This window comes from Gossypium raimondii, chromosome 9 (assembly GCF_025698545.1).
Source record: "Gossypium raimondii isolate GPD5lz chromosome 9, ASM2569854v1, whole genome shotgun sequence".
Taxonomy (NCBI): Eukaryota; Viridiplantae; Streptophyta; class Magnoliopsida; order Malvales; family Malvaceae; genus Gossypium; species Gossypium raimondii.
Genome location: NC_068573.1, coordinates 5,353,952 through 5,376,705, shown reverse-complemented (window position 1 = coordinate 5,376,705; position 22,754 = coordinate 5,353,952). Strand labels below are relative to the sequence as shown.

The 22,754-nt window shown below is 32.2% G+C and overlaps 1 protein-coding gene and 1 non-coding gene across 2 annotated transcripts; one reads left to right on the top strand and one right to left on the bottom strand.

Moving 5' to 3' along the window:
• The first annotated feature begins 2,595 nt into the window (after positions 1–2,595).
• On the top strand, positions 2,596–8,770 carry LOC105798224 (wall-associated receptor kinase-like 6). Its single transcript, XM_012628211.2, has 4 exons — positions 2,596–3,533; positions 4,327–5,118; positions 7,121–7,297; positions 7,572–8,770. The coding sequence occupies exons 1-4, from the start codon at positions 2,831–2,833 to the stop codon at positions 8,759–8,761; spliced, it is 2,862 nt and encodes a 953-aa protein (XP_012483665.2). The 5' UTR covers positions 2,596–2,830; the 3' UTR covers positions 8,762–8,770.
• A 4,243-nt stretch (positions 8,771–13,013) lies between these two features.
• On the bottom strand, positions 13,014–13,120 carry LOC128032991 (small nucleolar RNA R71). The gene has a single exon (XR_008189327.1). It is a non-coding gene; the product is annotated as a small nucleolar RNA R71 (small nucleolar RNA).
• Between the last annotated feature and the right edge of the window lie 9,634 nt (positions 13,121–22,754).

The window sequence follows — 22,754 nt, the reverse complement described above, 5'->3', positions numbered from 1 at the left end:
AAGAATGATCTTAACTTTCTCGGAGTCTGGATCTGGTAACCTGAGGCTACAATCAATTCACAGGTATTTTGGATTTTCGAAAAGAATTCTCTAACTGTCAACGTACCTTTCTTGATCAAGTGTAACTCGTTTTTCAGGCTAGACAAATTTGCTCCAGTTATGGCTGCAAACAATCAGTTTGCAGTAGTCCACACATCGCAAGCTGTTTTGGCATTCGTGAAGCAAGAAATGAGAGAAGCACCGGTGGTGGACAACAACCACGATGCAAGAAGCCTGTCCTGTTGATGATACAAGGACGCCTCAAGATTCAACACCAGTTGACCCTCCGAGTTCAGCACAAACCGAGAAGAAGTAGGTAAAGTGCCATCGAGATAACCGGTGAGTTCATAACCTTCAACGATTAGCTTGATATGTTGTTGCCAGAGAATAAAATTTCCCTCATCAAGTTTCACAATATCATGTCTAGGAAAACACTGTATTAATCGATTCTTACCCGATTCAGAATTGATAGGAACTGGCAGTGGATTATTGTTGTTAGCAGAAGCAGATCCAGTGGAGGTGGCCATGAATGCACAACACGAGCAAGACTCCAGGATCTAAACCGAAGCGATTGATACCATAAAAGAAATACTAAAAGAAAGGTAAAATAAACTGACGGGAACAAATCTAAATTTGAAGAAATAAAATTCTTTGAATTTTATGAATGAGTCACTTAGTTTGATTCTCTGCTAAAACTACATATTTATAATAATACATTATTCCTCAACTGCTGTTTACAGAAATGCTAACAACTTAGAACAAACTAACTGCACACACTAACTGCTTGACTTTCAGCTGCTTAACCTTCAGCTTAGCTACTTTCAGCTTAGTTATACTTTAACAGAAAGAAAGCACAAACGCAGATCAAATTGCAGAATTTCTTTATTATAATATATGAGATATCACGTAAACCGTGTTTTACTAGACGAGTCTAACAAACAATTAATCATGTTTTGTTTGTCTCAAAAAGCTAAAAAAGTAAGTTGGCAAACAAGTGAAAAAGCATTCATCATGGAAAAGGTTTTGCTAGCTAAAGTGCATTATTATTACTAAAAAAAACTAAGTTGAAAGAAGGTTTCTGAGTTGTTTCCCATCATAAAACCCCACACATAAAGTTAGTCATTTAAGATGAAATTACAGCAGCAGGTCCACAAATATTGTGGGAACAATTTTGATATTGTTTATTTTTCTTGCTGGTTTTTCAAAATATATTGAAATCGAGAAAAAAAAAACTTACATATGATAAAGATTGTATGTGATGAGATTTTGAATTGGAAAACTTTAGGTTGATTGTGAGGAAATTGTCAATAAACTTCAGATTTCATTTTATCGTCCTCCTCTGCAAATCTTTCTTGGAAATTTCTAATGTATACTGAACTAGAAAAGATGTCACGAGAGCGAATGAGGTGCATTGCACAATTTATGGGGGATATAATTGCTATATTGATCAGCATGTAGAGGGTAGGGGTGTAATTGAGTCAAACTTGAATATTGTTAAGCTCAACTTAAAATTCGGAACTCGATACTCGGTTTGAGTTCAATCGAATACCTGTTATTAAGTTCGAGCTCACTTGAGATATAATTGAGCTACTTGAACTCGAATTCGAACTCGATTAAGTTCATTTATCAATTTTTGTACTCGAATACAACTCGATAATTAAGGGCAATAATGTAACTTAATAATACAAAAATATGAAAAACATGTTAGGACTCACAAGCTCAGCTCAATAATTACTGAATCGAGTTCGAATTTTTTTCGATTCAAACTCGAGTAATCTTGCAAGTATTAGTATCTCATTTACACCCCTAATAGAGGGGACCGAGGTCAAAAAAATTGACTCTTAGCAAATAAGGTTCTTTTACATGTATAATATAATATAATATAATATAATATAATATATGAGTAAAGTACATTTGTTGTCACCCAACTATGAATTTTTTTTATTCACCCAACTTTGAAAATATACAAAATGGTCACTCAACTATTCAATTTTATTTTTGTTTGGTCACCCAACTATCTTAAATTTTTTGATGTGTCTAATTTTACGTTAGTCGGTTGGTGATAAAAAAATAAATTAAATAGTTGAATGACTATACAAAAATAATTACAAATAATGAAATGACTATTTTATAACTTTTCATAATTAAATTACTAAGAAAAAATAATTTAATAACCTCTGCAATACTTTATCGATAATATATTCACATGTTGCGGACCAAATGGTGATGGCCAACTACAGTCCATAAAAACGGCTCGAACATTAAAAATTATGATGAGCTATGAAGTATGTGTACCTTTGTTTGTACTATCGGATTAATATTTAATGGTGGCATTGTAACATGTGCAGTATGTTATTAAATATTTAATATTCTTGAATCATGTGCATTTAGATGGTAATATCTGTGCAGTATATTATTTAATATTCGGAGTTTCATTTGTTTATTGAATTATAAAGTATAGGATATCTTAAAATGAAATTGTATACCTACTTTAAAATGTATGGACAATTATTTGATAGCAGTGTTGGAAATTATTTCTTTACTTTTGAACCTACATCATATAAAAATTAATATATACGAGTTTAAGAAAATTTTTAAATACATAAAGATATTTTTTTTATCATATTATTAAATTTACATCTAAAAAAAATTATAATTTATTTTCAGATCTTAGTGCTGCTAATTTTAAAAAGAAAAGAAAATGCTACTTAACTCTGCTTCTGTTTCTTTAAAACCTGACTTCTTCAGTAACCCTATCTAAATCTTCATTCATTGCCCTCAAACAACGGAAATGGGTTTTCACTTAGCGCTTTACTTCATCCTCCTACTCCTCTTCCTCTTCCTGTTCCTGTTATGCCCAATTTTACAAGCTGCAGAATTTGAAGAACCTGCCTGTGGACAAGAAGTTTGTGGAAATATTACAATTTCATCCCCATTTGGAATCCACAGCAGCTGCTATACTATTCCTTGGTTTAGAGTGACTTGCAAAGCAACCCGTGATGGGCAAAAGCCATTCATAAACGTAAATGGCATCGATCTGGAGGTACTTGATTTCACATCTGCAGATGCCATTCTCATCAGTAATCCAGTTGCTTACATTAATTGTGATCATACAAGCGAGGCTAGTGTGAGTGTGAATCTCTCAGGCACTCCCTTTTTCTTCTCAAGTGAGAGGAATAATTTCGGGTCAGTAGGTTGCGGAAATTTGGCTGCTATTTTAAGTGACGAAGCTGATTCACTTGGCGGCTGCGTTCAACCAAGGTGTGACGATGGTGCTTCTAAATCTGGCTGCTTTACTGAAATGACTGCAAATCTCACTTCCTATACTGTAAGCATGAAAGCCATGTATCCTGACAGCAACAGATGCGCATCTGCTTTCATCTATAGCAGGGACTTTTTCCGTAGTGGTTACCCATTACCCACTGGCATCAATATTGGAACCACGCATGCTCCCTCCGTGCTCAACTGGAATTCCACCTATTGCGGAGACGCAGGTCAGTCACGCGCTGTCACTTCAATTGCTTGGCTTTTATTTTTCTTCTTTTAATTCAGTCAAAACATAGATTTTGTTAATTGTTTAAAATCAGTGTTTAGAATAATATTGATATTGTATATTGATATTTTTGTTTTTCAAAAAATTACACCTAAAAGTTTTGTATTTCAAAAACTTGAATTAATACTTCAATGAGATTAAATTAAAATAAATTACTAATTTTTTCACTTAATCAGGGAGATTAAGGACACCGTTGGGTTCATGTTGGTTTTATACATATTTTTATTTAATTATTTTGTATTATCTTTCGGTTCATTTCATAGTTTACATAATTTTGGTTATAATGATTCTATTTTAAATCTAAGTTTGATTTGGTTTGAAAATTGAATCATTAGTTCATTAAAAATTTTGAAATTATTAGTCAATTAAGAATTTAATATTTAGAATGAAATTTACAGGGTATTATGTAAAGAGAGGATGGGTGTGAAAAAAACCTTCAATAGATATTTTCCTTTTAAGTGGAATTGGATTTTTTTAAAAGGCAAGTGTTTTTAATTAGAAATATTGTATGATATCAAATTCAACCATAAAATTTATGTTGAACTTAATGTCATAAATAATACGTAAATTTAATTAAAACTTTTAGTTAAGAATAGCACTTTTCATAGGTACCTTCTTTTAGGATTATTATATGTATATATTTGAATAATGCATTGCTTTTATTTCCTATAAACTTTGGATGAACATACATTTAATAGATTTTGCAATATACTTCCTTTTTGCTAAGCCCGCAGGATGCGGAAGACCAGCGCTAGGACCTATCGAATTCAACACCTATAAGGTAGAGTCCTGTGGGAATGTTTCTTTTTTCTACCCTTTTGGCATGAAGCACCAAGATAATTCCAATCACTGGTTTAACGTAATTTGCAACAAAACTGTCAATGGGCAAAAAGTGCCTTTCTTAAACATAAATGGCACGGATTTGCAAATACTAGACTTTGATTTTTTCAAAGGCACCGTCATGGTCAATCATCCAATAACTTACTTCAATTGTCGAAAAAATCATTACAATGGGATGAGTCTCAACCTAATTGGCACCCGCTTTTACTATTCAGATTCCGGCAACATCTTCTGGTCTTCAGGTTGCGGTAATTTGGTTACTGTTTTCGGTAATGAAATGGATAATTTTATAAGCGGATGTTTGCAACCAAGTTGTAGGATTAATAACAAGGCTTCTTCTATTGTTGGTTGTCGTGTTAATGTTCCTCAAGGTCTTAGTTCATTCTACGTAAACATGAGTAGTAGGGTTGATTCTAGTGATTATAAGAAGAAAAGATCATGCGGATTTGCTTCCATGATTTCTTCTGACTATGATCTGACCTCCGAGTTCAAAGATTTTGATATAAGTAATAGGACGCATATCCCAACAAGACTGCAATGGGGCACACCAATATCTGGAGTGTGCCAGTTAAATGATAGTTCGGACATTTCTTGTACATTCGATGGTGAATATTGTTGGTCGAGGTTGAGCTCTATTCATCTATGTGCATGCAACATAGGTATTACTGAACTGAGGTCATGCAAAGGTACGAATTAATGTTTTATTAGGGAACTTTTTTTAATATATCTATATGATCTTTACTTATAATATACCTCAATTGAAAAATTAGTATTAAAATGCCTACAAATTAAGTTATAGTATTTTAGGGGTATTCCCATCTTTTTACATTTTTATATAAAATCCATAATAAATCTAACATGGTGAGATTTGACCCTTTCACACAATAAATTTTAAATTTATAATTTCAACCAATGATTCATTTAATTCTTATAAAAGCTTTTAATAAGTATGTTTATTACATAATTTTTCCACTCACATTATAGGTGTACCTTAAATTAGCATTATTTTTTAAAAGGTTAATTGAGTTGGTGTCACACATCAACTGAGTCTTGACTCGATTGAAAAATTATGAAAATCCAATACTTTTATAAAATAACAAATATTATCATGAGAGTATTTTTCTCATCTTATATTTTATGTAAAATCTAGAAAATAAGTATAATGAAATTTGAACAAAGACATAATGATAGATAATATCTTAACTTTACCATTTCAATCAAACTCTTAATTTTTATATCAATTTTTAATAAATAAATTGTTACATAATTTTTTTCACTCACATAGTTAGTGTGCCATAATCTAGTTATTATTGGTTGAGGTATATCATGACTAAAATATACTAATCAATTGAAGATTCGACATTCAAAATCTTATTAAAAAACATATTTAATAAAGCATGTAAATTTTGGATATATATATACAAAATAATTGTATAAAAATATGGGGAGTAATCCATTTATACCGTGTAAAATTAAATTTATTTTACACCCTTTTATATCTCTTTATACTATTAATATTTTAACAATCCAATTGTTGAATTTATTAATATAATTGTATTTATCATACACGTAAATTTTCGAACTAATTTGACATCTCTATCATATTGATCTACAATGCTCAATATATTAACATATATATATTCAACGTTTCATAAAAAATTAAAATTTTTAATTTATGTCAAATTTGACATGCATGATTTACATAAATAAAATATTAAATGCAACAGTTAAATTATCAAAATATTAATGATACAAAAGATACAAAACGGAGTGAAAGAACTTTAGTTTTGCATCCTCCCAAAATTCTTAAACATCCATAGTGCTCTAAATGTATATAGCTATTAATTTTGATGTGGCGAATAAATCGTAGGAATTCAATTATTGATTTCTTTAAAAAAAATTAAATATAAGGATTTTTACACATTTAATTTTATATATATAATTTATCCATCCCTCTTAAACAAAACTACCATACTTATTTTTTTTTCGATTTTAATATAATACCTACTTCTATTCAAGACTTTTTCTAATTTTAAATTTGATGGAAAACACACTTAATTACATTTTAACTTATGTGGTGTTAATTGTTATAATAAAAGTAATACCAATTGAATTACTTTTATTTTCTATGTTTTAATTTTTATTTTCAAAGGTTCTCCATGCATATTGCTAGAATAATTTGAACGAACAAAACGAAAATGAAACTAGATACCAAAATAACTTCTATTTTGGCATGCATTAATTAATTAATATCTATTGGATTATATGGGTGAATGTATCTAAGAGTCCTTCTGTGATAGGAATTTTATTAAATTAATCCTCTACTAGTAAATGAATTAATCTAATCCCTGAATTATTAGAAAGAATTAAAGAAGACCAAATTGAAATATAATTAACACTTACTGTTTAATAGAGTTAATTATATTTAAAGTTTTATGGTTCTATAAATGAAACATTTTGTTTGAAATAGAATAGATTTTGAAAAAATTCAAGACATTTTTATACTGTAAATGTTAATGCTTTAATAATTTAAACTTATTTGATTCTTTTTAATAGTATAAGTATTAAATTGATCCATTTTATAATAGAAGGACTAATTTGATCCGATCCATATAGTATAAGGACCTCTTAGATATTTTAACCCAATAATATGACTATAACCTTTTTTATTCATTTCAAAAATGACAGATGAGAACTGTGGGTATTATCAGAATTGCCGCATGCTTTGTTTCAATACCCCTAGCAACTATTGCTCGTCGGAGTCTTGTCCTCCTAGTTATGAATACGATAGTACAAGATTTCGTTGCGAGCGCAAAACAAAGGCTCAAAAGACTAGTAATAGTAGCCTGGAAAGCATTATTGTAGGTACGTGTTAAATTTATACCTTTTGTTTTTTAAAGTAGATTCATTATGGTTATAGAATTATGTCAATTTAATCAATGATATATTTACTTTTGAATACATGATGCAGTAATAGTTATTTATTGTTCAATTTGTAAAAGTTCTCTCATTGTTCATTTAAAATGAAGGGCTATCAAATATGAAAAAGAAAAATTTTATCGAAACATTTTCATGGTTTACTAACATGTATTTTAATTTTCAAATTTACCTTTTAACTATGTTTCTTATATCTGTATAGGTTGCAGCACTAGTATTGGGACACTATTTCTAATACTCGCAACATGGAGTATGTACAAAGTCCTCAAAAGAAAACAAAACATCATTCTGAAGAAGAAATACTTCAAAAAGCTACTGCAACAACATTTGCCTAGCAATGAAGGAAATGTTGAAAAACTTACGTTATTTACTTCAAAAGAGATGGAAAAGGCGACGGATCATTATAATAAGAATCGAATCCTTGGTCAAGGAGGTCAAGGGACTGTTTATAAAGGAATGCTAATAGATGGAAGCATTGTGGCTATTAAGAAGTCCAAAATGGTGGAAGGAAAGAAATTTGATGAAAAGAAGGTTGAACAGTTCATTAACGAGGTGATAATTTTATCTCAAATTAATCACAGGAACGTGGTTAAGCTTTTAGGGCGTTGTTTAGAGGCTGAAGTTCCTCTATTGGTGTATGAGTTCATCCCGAATGGTACATTATACGATCTCATTCATAATCAAAATGAAGGGTTACCATTGACATGGGAAATGCGTTTACGAATTGCGATTGAAATTGCCAATGCCTTGTTCTATTTGCATTCAGCTGCTTCTGCTCCTATTTATCATCGAGACATCAAATCTAGTAACATACTTTTGGATGAGAAATATAGGGCAAAAGTATCAGATTTTGGAACTTCAAGATCAGTTGCACTCGAACAAACACATCTAACCACTCGAGTGCAAGGAACTTTTGGATACATGGATCCGGAATATTTTCGGTCAAGTCAATTTACAGAGAAGAGTGATGTTTATAGTTTTGGAGTTGTTCTTACTGAGCTTTTAACAGGACAAAAGCCCATATCCGTACAACAATCAGAGTCAGTGAGAAGCTTGGTATCATATTTTTTGCATTCAATGCAGGAGAATTCCTTATTTAACATTCTCGATCCAATGGTAGTAAAGGATGGTTCAGAAAAGGAGATTATAGTTGTGGCTTTGCTAGCAAAAAGATGCTTGCATTTTAACGGAAAGAAAAGACCCACCATGAAACAAGTAGCAATGGAGCTGGAGTTGATTAAAGCTTCAGGTGGAAATGTTATTGAAGATCGTGGTGATGAGGAATCTGAAATAGATGACATGATCCATTTATGGGAGACCAATCCTAGTAGTTCAATGTCTAGGACAATTACAACCGACAGTGTAACTTTTCCATTAAATTCATCTTTCTAGTTTCCGACACTCCGAAACAATTTCTCTTGATTGATAGCATTTAGCTTCTCTGTTTGTCACACAGGTGGAGTCTTGTGGTTGCCCAAGAATTCGTACTTGTTTCAATCAATGTTTTTTCTTTCTTTCGCTAAGTCGATGGATTTATTAATAAAAAAGAAAGGTAACCCTAATTATCCACATCTCCTTTTGCTCTTTTAACCCTTCTTTAGTTGACCTTCCTCTTCTTCTGATATCTGAAGACGAAATAAGAAGAGGTGATCAACTTATCGTAGTAACAGGAAGCCTTTATTGAGTGAGAACAATTAAAGAAAGCAAGGGATATTAACAGAATCCAACAAACCCTTATTGCCATTGCTGCTCTGTCAACAACTTCGATCCTTCAATTTCAACTCCTGTTGGAATCCCTCTAATTGTTCATATTCTTCTTCAGATTTTCCCTGCAAATAAACAAACTAGCTTAGTCTCTTCTCTTGCCATAAAAAATTATCAAATTTTCTGATAACAAAGCTCCTTGAGTTTTAAGTATGCATTAGCAGCTCCTTGTGGATGTTGAACTTAAACTAAATGATATGGATGAACCCAGGCTGATCGAGAGAAGTAAAAACAAAAAATGTATAAGTTAAGCATAGTAGTGCACAATCTGAAGAAAATGCATCAAATAAATGAATCATTAGTGGCAAAAGCAAAGAAAGAAAGTTACTAACCTTGAAAGAAGCTCCATCAACCACATCTGCTATAATTCGTTGCAGTTTGCTCCATTTATAGAACCTACAATTAATTTCCAATGGATGCAAAATTCGATCCAATCCCATTTATAGGCCAAGTTAGGAAATAAAAAAAACTCGAGAATTGAAAGCTCAAGGAGAGCCAAGCAAAGATTTAAAACATTTGAGAATCGTACTCTGAAATAGAAAAATCCAACATGAATGGTGATAATAAATGTTTTAGTGTTGTAAATTAAAATTTTATCCTCCCTAAAATTATATATTATAATGGGTAACAAATAAAAGTGCATACCTTAATACAAAATTGAAAAAAATTTAATATATATATAATTGTATAACATTAACAAAAACAATTTATGAAATATAAATATTATTTATAATAATTTAATATATTTTAATTATATCTAATAATTCAAATAAAAAATATTATACATGTAACGCCTCAAACTCGGCCTAGACGTTAAGATCAAGTCTGAAGGGTTACATTAATGTTATTAGGAATACCAACTTTTATGAACATAGCTAAAGACCGTCTAATAGATTATAAGCATTCATTAAAACCCAGTCGATAATTCAAAAATCTTAGAATGTCATAATACGAAGAAAATATCGAAATTACTGATAATATAAAAAGGGTGATATAGCATAATGACCGAGCTTCCATTACGCGAACTTGATCAAGACTGTGAGTTACCTAAAATTCAGACAACAAACAAGGATCAGTTGATAACTCCATGTACAAAACAAACATAAAGTCAAATAGAGTCATCAATATAACAATGATTTCCCAATCCCGTTTTCAAATTCCGAACCAAGGGATATTCAATACAGTATTAACAAATCAGATGAAGACAGAACAATTCAGGATCAGAACAATACATAATAGATACAAATGCAGTTTTCCTACCCCATCTGCTACACACCATCTTCAACCAACCCAACACACCATTAAAGGGTTTTAATACCCATCCAGCCCTACACACCACGTAGTTTCGGTAGACACGTTTGATATGATTGCAGACTAGCTGCTAGGTCAAGCTGTGATAAAACGTTAGATTCAGGTATAGTCTTTAGCTTGGCCATTGAACCAGAATAGATCACTTCCTCCTTTACACATTTCCTATACCATGTAGATGCAAATTATAGACGTCAGACATCAAGAACGTACATATGGTGCTTAGATGCAATTTATATTTAGATAGTACAGGTTAATACCATTACAATTATAGCATTCAATATACATTTAGGTACTCAACTATTAAGTCTTGGATCATTAGATAGCAACTTATACGATTCAAATCAAATCATACGAACACTATACAAGGCTTGCACGGATCCACATGGCTTGGAACACACCCGTGTGTTTCATACGGCCTGGAACACACCCATGTCCTCTGGCTGTGTGGTCCTTTTTGCGTACTCAGTGAGTCACACGGCCTAGGAACACACTCGTGTCCCTAGATTGTATGTCTCTAATTTGGGAATCAGTGAGTTACACAACCTGGGCACACGCCCGTGTCCCTGGTGCATCTCTAAATTGTGAATTAGTGAGTTACATGCCTGATGAGCTATAAAAGTAACATATTTTAATCCCATTCTTAATGCATTTTTGGATGATTAATTATGTAAATTAGTGAATTTAATGCTCCTAATCTTTTAAATTCATGTTTCTATACTTAGGAGAGCATTTGGGAGCGAAATGAGCGAAAAACGAGCCAAAATCATACAAATAGAGTTGTTTCTAGGATCCACATGGGCTAGCCACATGCCCGTGTAAGCCACACGAGCTGGCTACACGCCCGTGTGGCCCATGTACCAGCCCGTGTCGATATCAGACCCTACTTTCCAAATATGCGAAACAACCCAATTTTTAGGCTTTTCGAGCATTCTAAAGTCTATAGATACCAATTAGAAGAAGATCTAAGGGGACATGCAGAGAAGATCGAACAAAGACTCGAAGAACGCCATCAGAATCAACTCAGAAGCGGATCTCCTTCAAGATTGAAGATCTCCATTTAATTTCCTTTGAATTTTTATTGAGTTTCTTTATGTCTTGTTGTTATCCTAACTTTGAGATGTTTCTATTTAGGATTATGAACTAAATTCCCTAGATACCTAGGGAAGATGAAACCTATGATGAATCTTATTATTTGATTTATGGTTTACATGATAAATACTTGATTCTTATTGTCAATTATGTATGCTTATTTCGTGTTTTAATATTTTCAAGATATTAATTGATGTTTAATATGCTTATTTCAGTAGAGAAAAAGTCCCTATTTAAGAGTAGATCTAGCATAATTGAGTGGAGTTGCATGCAATCCTAGAAATAGGACGACATAAATCTACCGAATTAGAGTCAAATCTAATAGAGGAATCCATAGATTGAGTTAATGTGACAATAGGGGTTTTAATTAGGAAGATATTTCAATTAATCAACCTAGAGTCAGTTGCTCTTACTCTCGAAAGAGATATTAACATAACATAGGGATTTCTATGGATCAAGACACAAGTGAATAAATTGTTAATTTCAGATTCATAATAATAGGTGAACTCTAGGTGGATTCTTTCCTGAGTATTGTCCATCTCATTGGTTATCTTCGATTATTTTCTTATGTCATTCTCTGTTGTGTTCTTAGTTAGATTAGTTTAGTAATTTTAGATTTAAAACAATCATTCCAATTTGTCAGCTAAATAATAGAAAAATGGTAATTACTAGTATTGTTAGTCCTCGTGGATACTATATTCCCTACTCACCATAACTATACTATTGTTCGATAGGTGCGCTTGCCTTAGTCATATTTATTGTTAGTTTAGTGACCATCAAGTTTTTGGCGCCATTGCTGGGGACTAAAATATTAGGAACACTTGATTTTTATTAATTTAGCCATTTATTTTTATTTTATTTTTTTGTTTTTCTAATTTTTCTTTTATTTGCTTCTGGCAGGTTCCTTTAGTTTGTGAATAGAAGAAACCTGTCGGGGCTAGTATTATTTGACAATGAGATCGAAAGTACAGCTTGCAGAAATTATAGAGAAGCAAGGCAGAGTCGACAGAGTATAGTAGACGAGCAAGAGGACGATATTATTATTGAGGAGATGGGTGATAATCAGAATAATTAGCTACCTCCTGCAGTTGCTGCAAATCCAGATCCTGCTCCTCGTACTATATATGATTATGCCAAGCCCACTCTAACTAGGGCTGAAAAGAGTATTGTGAGACCCACCATTGCTGTGAACAATTTCAAACTAAAGCCGAACACTATTTAGATGGTACAACAATTTGTTTAGTTTGATGGTTTGCAAGATGAAGATCCAAATACTCATTTGGCTAATTTTCTAGAAGTCTGTGACACTTTCAAGATTAATGGTGTTTCTGATGACGTGATTCACCAACGATTGTTCCCTTTCTCATTGAGGAACAAAGCTAAACAGTGGTTGAATTCCTTACCACGAGGTTCTATCACTACTTGGGAACAAATGATTGAGAAATTCTTATTGAAGTACTTCCCACCGATTAAGATAGCCAAGTTAAGGAATGATATTTCTTCATTCGTTCATATTGACTTAGAGACATTATATGATGCTTGCGAGAGGTATAAGGATTTATTGAGACGGTGCCCTCACTATGGGTTATCTCTATGGCTTCAAGTTCAAACCTTCTACAACGGTTTGAATCTCTCAACTGGACAGTTGATCGCTACAACAACCGGTGGTATTCTGAACAATAAAACACCTGAAGCGGCTTATGATTTTATAGAGGAGATAGCACTGAATAATTATCAATGGCAAGTCATGAGGGCAAAACCAATGTAAACAGTCAGTGTTTTTAACTTAGATACGGTTACCATGTTATCAAATTAGTTAGAACTTTTAAATAAAAAAATTGATGGTTTATGTGTTTCTACGTAGGTACATCACGTGATGTAGTGCGATATGAATGGAGGAGGAATGAACAATCTAGAATATTTACCCTACGGTCCTAGCACAGAGAATGAACAAATCAACTGTATGGTTAATAATTCTAGGCCTCAAAATAATCCTTACAATAACATTTATAATGTAGGTTGGAGGAACCATCCCAATTTCTCTTAGGGTGGTCAAGGAAACCAAAGAGCGCAACCCCCTCCAGGCTTCCAACAACAACCTTACCAGCAAGATAAGAAGTTGAACCTTGAGGAGATGTTGACGAAGTTTATCTCAGTTTCAGAAACCCACTTTCAAAACATTGAAGCAGCACTTAAAAATCAACAAGCGTCAATTCAAGGGCTCAAGAATCAAATAGCCAGCTTGCTAGGTTAATTTCAGAATGATCACAAGGTAGTTTGCCTAGCAATATCGAAACTAACCCGAGGGAGCAGGTTCATGCAATTACTGTGAGAGAAGAAGAAGGGTTCATTGAATCTGAACTAGAACCAAAGTAAGAAAGTGTGGTAAGTAATAGTAAGGTCGAGGTAAGCCAGAACGAACAAAAACTGGTCAGTAAGGAATATAAACCTTGAGTGCCATATCCTAACGCGATGAAGAAAGACCACACGAACGAACAATTTGTTAAATTTCTTAAACTTCTAAAAAGATTACATATTAACTTATCGTTTATTGAAGCTCTTTCGTAGATACACAATTCTGTTAAATTTTTAAAGGAGCTTTTGGCGAATAAGAGGAAGTTAGATGATTCGTAGCATGTGGAGCTAAATGCAGTTTGCTCAACCATTTTGCAAAATAAACTACCTAAAAAATTGAAAGATCCAGTGATATTTACTATTCTTTGTTTAATTAGTAGTTTGAATATTAATAATGCTTTGGCTAATTTAGGGGCAAGTATTAATGCCATACCCTATAAAATGTTTGAACAATTAGGTCTTGGGAAACCCAAACAAACTAGGATGAGTATTCAATTAGCAGATAGAACCATTAGATTTCTTAGGGGCATTATTGAAGATGTTCTTGTAAAAATTGATAAATTCATATTCCCAGTTGATTTTGTTGTTTTAGACATGGATGAGGGTAATGAAGTACCTTTAATTTTAGAAAGACCCTTTTTAGCAACTGCTAGAACTATTATTAATGTTGGTACAAGTGAATTAGTACTTCATGTAAGTAATGAAACGATTACTCTCCAATGATTCTGTTAAGACATCTAATGATCGAGATGATTTTACAAGTTCTGTTAATATGAGTAACCATGTGGATCAAATTTCTTTGGAGACAAGGTACTTCTAGATAAAACGAATCCTCGAATTGCCAGTTTGGAGCTTAATGCATAAGGATCAAATCCTTTTATGCTACTGAATGTCTTCCCATACGGTACAATCGAGGTAACTCATTCTAAATTTGGCACATTTAAGGTAAATAGTACTCAACTTAAACCTTATGTTGGTAATAGAATTGATAATGAGAAAGAGGAGTTTCGACTCCACAAACCACTGTGGCAGTGCGAATGCGAGGTAAGTCAAGCTTAGACTTTAAATAAGCGCTTCCCGAGAGGCAACCCGAGTGTTAACACTGCTAATTCTTTTAATTTTATTTCATGTTATTTTTAAAACTAATTAATTTTCAAAATTTTTAAAAAATAAAAAAAACGTTTTTGACCTACACAACCTAAACACACGGGCGTGTCCCAGGCCGTATGCACTATAAAGGGTTCAACAGTGAGTTACATGGCCTGGCAACATGACCGTGTGACCCACACAGCCTAGACACATGGTCGTGTTCTTGGCCGTTTGGATACTGGGACTTAAATTTTCAAAAATTTGACGATTAGACGGCTTAAAATGACACACACAGCCTGGACACAAGAGCATTTCCTAGGCTGTGTGAAACTTGGAGCTAATTTTTTTCAAAGTCAGAGAGTTACATGGGTAGGAGATACGGCTGTGTGAGAGACACGGCCAAGCCACACGGGCGTGTGGGATCTCACATGGACGTGGGAGAAGCGAAGGAAAACACACATGGCCTGGCACATGGCTGTGTGTACCATACGAGCTGGACACACAGGCATGTCCATGGCCATGCGAAAACTGGGTTAATTTTTAATTGCACACGGGCTGAAAATACTCCACACGGCCGTGTCACACGGCCTTGTGGCCCAAACCCTAGAATTCCTTTCTTAATTTGTCTTTTTCTTCTTCCCCAACCAAGCTACCCCTTTTATTTTAATTTAATTTAATTTAATTATTTATTGTTATTTGTTATATTATTTATTTTTATTTTCCTATTTTTTATTTTATTTATTTATTATTCTTATACTTAGATTTTAAATTTATTTTAATTTTTTTCTATTTTTATTATTTTAGTTTATTATTATTATTACAATTACCTTTAAGTTTATTGGTATCATTGAGTTTATTATTATTATTACAATTACCTTTAAGTTTATTGGTATCATGGAGTTTATTATTATTATTATTATTATTATTATTATTATTATTATTATTATTATTATTTCATTTTATTTTTTCATTTTTCATTTTAATTTTGTTTTAGTTGCTTTATTTTTATTTATTTTCTTAAACTTATTTTAATTATTATTTTTAAATATATTTTTATGGTTGTTTCTAATCAAGTTATAACCCTTAATCTTCACTATTTTGTGTTTATTTTCTTATTAGTTTGCTCGGAATCATACACTACATCTAGATTTGTCTACAATTCCGCTTTTCACCATTTTGGCAATTTCATCCAATATTAATGGAAGTTTCAGTTTTCTCCCTCTCTTATGATATTTTCTATCAAGTGATTATTCGTGTTTGTACATTGAGGACAATGTACATCTTAAGTGTGGAGAGGTAAATAAAATTATTAGAAAATCCCTAATTATGTCTTGTGTTTATGTAATTTTCTCATACTTCTATTAGAATCAATTTTATCAATTTGTGATTTTATTAATGTGTTTTAGATTAAATTCATAGATGTTTGTGCATTGGTTGTTTTAAACTTTAAGACATGAAAGAATCAAGCATGATAAGTTTATTTTCAGAATTAAAAATTTTAGGTTGTTTCTCTGAATTGAGGTATTATCTTGAATTTTTAAATTTGCAAGATTGGCATCAAAAACCATAATTTTTTGTGAGATTTTGAGCGTTTAGAGTATACATTTTTCTTGCTCATTTTATTATTGGTTATAAGCATGTCAATTTTGATTTGTTATTCTAGAACTTGCGTCGATTATACATGTCGAAACCACACATTTGATTTGATATATTGAGATTAAAAAGGCACTTAGGTTTTAACCCACTTACCCCATAAAAAGCCTACCTACATAATTAACCCTTAATGAAACCCGTTGAGCCTAACACACAATTTCTTGATTTATTCATCAATGTTAACCCATAACTCTTTTTTTTCTTTTCGTTGAAATTTTTTCCCGTTTTATTCACTCCCTTTTTGTCAAGATTTGATTTCGTTAGTTGCCTAACTATGCTATTTTGTTTAATTTGTTGAATTATTTCTTATTGTAAAAATATATATACAAAAAATACAAAAATAATTAAAAAATAGAAAAAATCAAAAATATATATTGATTATTACTTAGTTCTATAATTGAGCTTGAACAGTTAAATTCATATTTTGAGAAGAAGCTCGTTTTCTTATTCTTGAATAGTTCCTGAGTTATGTACTTGTTTTTAATTCAACATTTGTTACTTTTCTAGTTTGGTAATTTATCAATTCGATCTCGATTTTAACAAACTTTTTCAGCCTTCTGCCAGAACCTCAACCTAAGCCCCATTACAACCTCTTAAAGACCTTTTGATTTGTGTATCATATCATTTTATAGTGGTGGAGATTTAATTTTCATGCAAGCCTATGGTAATGACTTTTCATGTTTGACTATTGAGTGCTTATTATTGAACCTTAACCACTTTGAGTGATTTGAGTGAATCTTTAGTGAGGATGTCAAGCCTTGTCGATTTTGAATTTAATGTAATTACTTGGATAACGGGAAATACTTATGTTTTCATGCTTTAAAAATGTTTGACTTGGATTGTTTGAATCTTTAGTACTCTTTTAGTTGATTATCAATGTATGATTATTTGTGAATTATGACGAAACATTATTAATGAGAATTATGAGTTGGGAAAAATTAATTTTAATTGTAAGTTAAGGTTTTGCTTGAGGACAAGCAAATGCTTAACCGTGGGGATATTTGATAAGCTATAAAAGTAACATATTTTATTCTCATTCTTAATGAGTTCTTGGATGATTAATTATGTAAACTAGTGAATTTGATGCTCTTAATCATTTAAATTCATGTTTTTATACTTATGAGAGCATTTGGGAGTGAAAGGAGCAAAAAACGAGCCAAAATTGATCAAGTGGAGTTGTTTCCAGGATCCATACAACCTGGGCATTTCCACACGGGTTGGCCACATGCCCGTGTGAGCCATAGGGGCTAGCCATACCCTCATGTGCCAGCCCGTGTCGATATTGCACCTTGCTTCCCAAATACGTGGAAAAACCCAATTTTTATGCTTTTTGAGCATTCTAAAGTCTATAAATACCAGTTAGAAGAAGACCTAAGGGGACACATAGAGAACATCGAAGAAAAGACTCGAAGAACGCCATTAGAATCAACTAAGAAGTGGATCTCCTTCAAGATTGAAGACCTCCATTTAATTTCCTTCGAAGTTTTATTAAGTTTCTTTGTCTCTTGTTGTTATCCTAACTTTGAAAGGTTTCTATTCAGGATTATGAACTAAATTCCTTAGATACCTAGGGAAGATGAAACCTATGATGAATCTTATTATTTGATTTTTAATTTACATGATAAATACTTGATTCTTGTTCTCAATTATGTATGCTTATTTTGTGTTTTAATATTTTCAGGATATTAATTTATGTTTAATGTACTTATTTCAGTGGAGCAAAAGTCCCTATTTAAGAGTAGATCTAGCATAATTGAGTGGAGTTGCATGCAATCCTAGAAATAGGACGACATAAATCTACAAGATTAGAGTCAAATCTAATAAGGGAATCCATAGATTCAGTTAATGCGACAATAAGGGTTTTAATTAGGAAGAGATTTCAATTAATCAACTAGAGTCAGTTGTTCTTACTCTCGAAAGAGAGATTAACATAATTTAGGGATTTCTACGAATCAAGACACAAGTGAATAAATCGTTTAATTTAGATTCATAATAATAGGTGAACTCTAGGTGGATTCTTTCCTAGGTATTGTCTATCTCATTGGTTATCTTTGATTATTTTCTTATTTCATTCTCTGTTATGTTCTTAGTTAGATTAGTTTAGTAATTTTAGATTAAAAATAATCACCCCAACTTGTCGGCTAAATAATAGAAAAATGATAATTACTAGTTTTTTTAGTCGTCGTGGATATGATATTCCCTACACACCATAACTATACTATTGTTTGATAGGTGTGCTTACCTTAGTCATATTTATAGTTAGTTTAGTGATCATCAATGGCCTGGGCACACCAATGTCCTTATTCCATGTAAACCCTGTGCTAAACATTCGTACACACGGCCGAAAAACACGTCCGTGTCCTTAGCCTGTGTGTCTCTAATTCAAGAACAGTGGGTGACACGGTTTGCCACACAACCTATCATACGGTTGTGTGGTTCATATGGCCTGCACACGGTCATGTGGCGTTGATAGCCATATTTTTTTCGACATCTAAAATTCACTAAAGTCAGGTTTTCGGTACACACCTGATAATGTGTTGACGTAGGAAGAGCGCAGAGAACTCCCGAAACCTAATTTTCATCCAACAACCAATCAAACAACTAAATCGATGAAAATCACATACATTAATGTCAAGAAGCTCGATGTGAAACTTCAAAAAAATGAACGCTTATCGGCAAATTGACAGAACTAACTCAAAACAGCATGTAAATGACCACTTTCCTCGGTATTCAGGCCTAAAGGGAAAAGACCAACAATAATTTAATAGAGAATTTGAGTGAAATAGTTAGAGCAATCTCAATTTAAATACACAAGCGAAAACCAACAGAACTTCGCAGAAACATAAGACATAATGGCAAAACTTACACAGAGATCTTCTAACAACGCATCGAACAACTTAGCACCCTCAATTATTTTCGACAACCACTCGCCAAACACAATCAGAAGGAAAAATCAAAAGAAAGAAGAAAAACGTAAAAGAAAATAAAAGAGTGGTAAAAGGAAAGGAAATGGGAGAAGGAAAAGAAAAGAAAAAAAAATAAAGTTGTAGAATCTAATTTAACTTCCAATAGATTTCTAACATTGAGTAAAAGTTTTGTAACTCCCAACATCAACACTAAAGAGTAGATAGATTCTTAACCAGTGAACAAACAAGCTCATTCTTAACATAAATTAGCAAGGAAAAAGATTTGAATCAAAGGCTCAAGAGTAGAGGTTTATTTTAAACAAAAGAGTAAAACTTCCTTAAAACTCAGCTCGAACCTCTAACCTTAAACATAAACACAAAGCACATAGCCACCAATATAGAAAATTAATTATGATAGAATACGACAGTCAAACATTTAAATTTTTGGGGCGTTACAATACATTTAAACATTGAATTATTAGTAACAAACTGAAATAAAATAGTTGTGATAATTATACATTTACAAGTAATTATAATTTAAGAGAAGTTGTGATAACTACACATTTAAAAATAATTATAATTTAAATTACAATTATTAGTTAAAAAGGTTGTGCTAATTTCATAATTGAGTTATTACTTAAATAGAACTCTAAGCATAAATATAAGCATAAATATAGAGAAAAAGTTGTGATAATTATATAATTACGATTTACAATTATTAGTTAAAAACCTTTGACATAAACAAAAGTTGTGCTAATTTTATGAAAAAAAATATTTTTTATAGTAAGTTAATATATGTGGAGTTATGCCTCGTATTTTTTGGCTTTTCTTTTCTAGTTAAACATTGTTTTTAGTTTCCCACTTAAACTCTTATTAGTGTAGGTTATTTTAATATTATGACCTGCGAATTTAGCCTATAAATAGGTTGTTTTTCCACCCTAGAAAAATAACTCATTGCACATTTAGGTATTAGCTTTTACAAGCTTTTAGAGAATTTCTGTTTACATGTTGAGGGTTCTTATTGTTTTATCTCCATATTTTGTACTCTTTATTTTTGTTGTTTTAGTGAAATTATCTGTCTGTGATTTTTTATCCTCTTCGGAGGGGTTTTTTCTCACAAAATATTTGTGTTTGATATTTTTAATTTTTTTGTTATTTTACTTGTTCGTTGTTTAACTGGGTTTATCCCCAACAAACTGGTATCAAAGCTATTTTGATTTTTGCAATCAACCCATTCAGATGGTTTGATATTGATAGCAACAAAGTTTGATATTGATAAGTTCGATGGCATCACAAAATTCAATCAGTGGAAATTTTGGATGATGACAATTTTGATTTAGACCGATCTTGAGAAGGAAACTTTGATGGAGAAAATGACATTCATCTTATGAAAAAGGTTAGAAATTCTCTATGTGACAAAGTCTCTGTGATAGCAAGTTAATTTTGTGCTTTTTAAGTATTTATTTTTAGCTAAGTTTTGAATAAAATGTTACTAAACTTTTGTTTTTCTTATTAAGGATGAAATTGGAGTGCTGAAATTTAAAATAAAAAAAGGGCTAAATTGGAATGAAAAGCAAAGATGAGGGCCAAATTGAAGAAATTAAAGAATTAGAGGTTGACTAGTTAAAATTAGATTTTGAAATTGTCAAAATTCTATAATAGTTTAAATATGATTTTTAGTTGATATTTTTTAGGAAAAATCTTGCTAAATTTAACATGGAGAATGTGTATAAATATTTATTGTTGGTGGCCTTTAAAAGACACACTGGGATTGTGAAATAAAATCAATTCATTTCTTTTCTTCTTTCTTGCGTCAAAACTAAGTTGCATTCTGTCATTCTTTTTCCATTTCAATACTTTGGTTAAATTGCTTCCCAAGTCCTTTTCCCTTTCCACTTTCCACCATTTCCATTAAAAATCATTTCCATATACCAACCAGCATGATTAATTTCAAGCTCAATTAATTTCATTTTAGCTTTAGCCCAATTATCGCTTCGACAAAATAATTGTGAGATATGCACCCACACTAAAAACTTTTCAATATGGTAATCGCTATCTTGCAGATATATAGGATAGTACAAATTTGTCCCCTAAAGTTAATTCAATTTCAATTCAATAAGCGCGCGTTGGGTTAGAGTTGTTTGGCGTCCAGTTGGGAACAAACTGGTGTGTTCAATTGGAAAAAGCCAGTTGGATTCCGTTAAGGGAGAGAATGATCAAATTTAAATGACCCATGCGATAGATGCTGTTGATTCAAGTTAGGTTTTTTAGATCCCAAGGTTGTTGATATCTTAATTTATGGGCATGAGTTACGTTGTTAGAAATTTGGCAACGAGTGGTTTACAAGTCATATCTAAACCGACTATAGAAGGAAAAGTTAGCGGTTGAGGTGTCCTTAATCGCTATAATCAACTTATCGCTTGGAAGGGAAAATCCATTTTTTAAGGATCGGTTCAAGTTCAGAGTGTACTGAGGCTGAGGATAAGCTTTAATAAATTTAATTCACTAGTTTATTTTAATTCACTTAATTTATTTTGCAAGCACAATTTTTTTTACTTTTTTTATATTTTTTATTATCTTTATCAACTAAACCCCCATTTTTTATTTAATTTTCAACTTTGCAATGCATAGGTCATGGGCACGACTGTTGCCGCGACAATAATTTTGGTCCAAAGAAAAGTCTAAATTAGATAACCAACCTCTATGGATTTGACCCTACTACTCTATACTGCTATTTAGTGTTATTTTGTTGTAGGAATTTATATTAGTTACTTCTGATGCCCATCACTCTGGTTAACCGATCGATGTTGAAATATCACTTTGGTTAACTGAGTTTTTTGCGAATTTTAGATGCCAAAAAATGTGTCTATTGGCACCACACGGTCGTGTGGTCGTCCGTGTGCGCCACACGATCATGTGTTAGGTCGTGTAACACACTATTTACCAAATTTGAGCCATGCAGGCAAGAGGCACAGACTTGTACTTAGGCTGTTTGTGGGCATGTTAATGCAGGGTTCACATAGGCCACAGACATGGGCGTGTGTCTAGGCCGTGTGACTCACTGTTTTTTATTTAGAGATCACACGGTCAAGAGACACAGACGTATGACTCACTTTTTGTGATTCAAAGATCACACGGGTAAGAGACACGAGTGTGTGCTCAAGCCATGTGACTTACTGTTTGTGATTTAGGACCTCACAGGCAGACAACACGAGCGT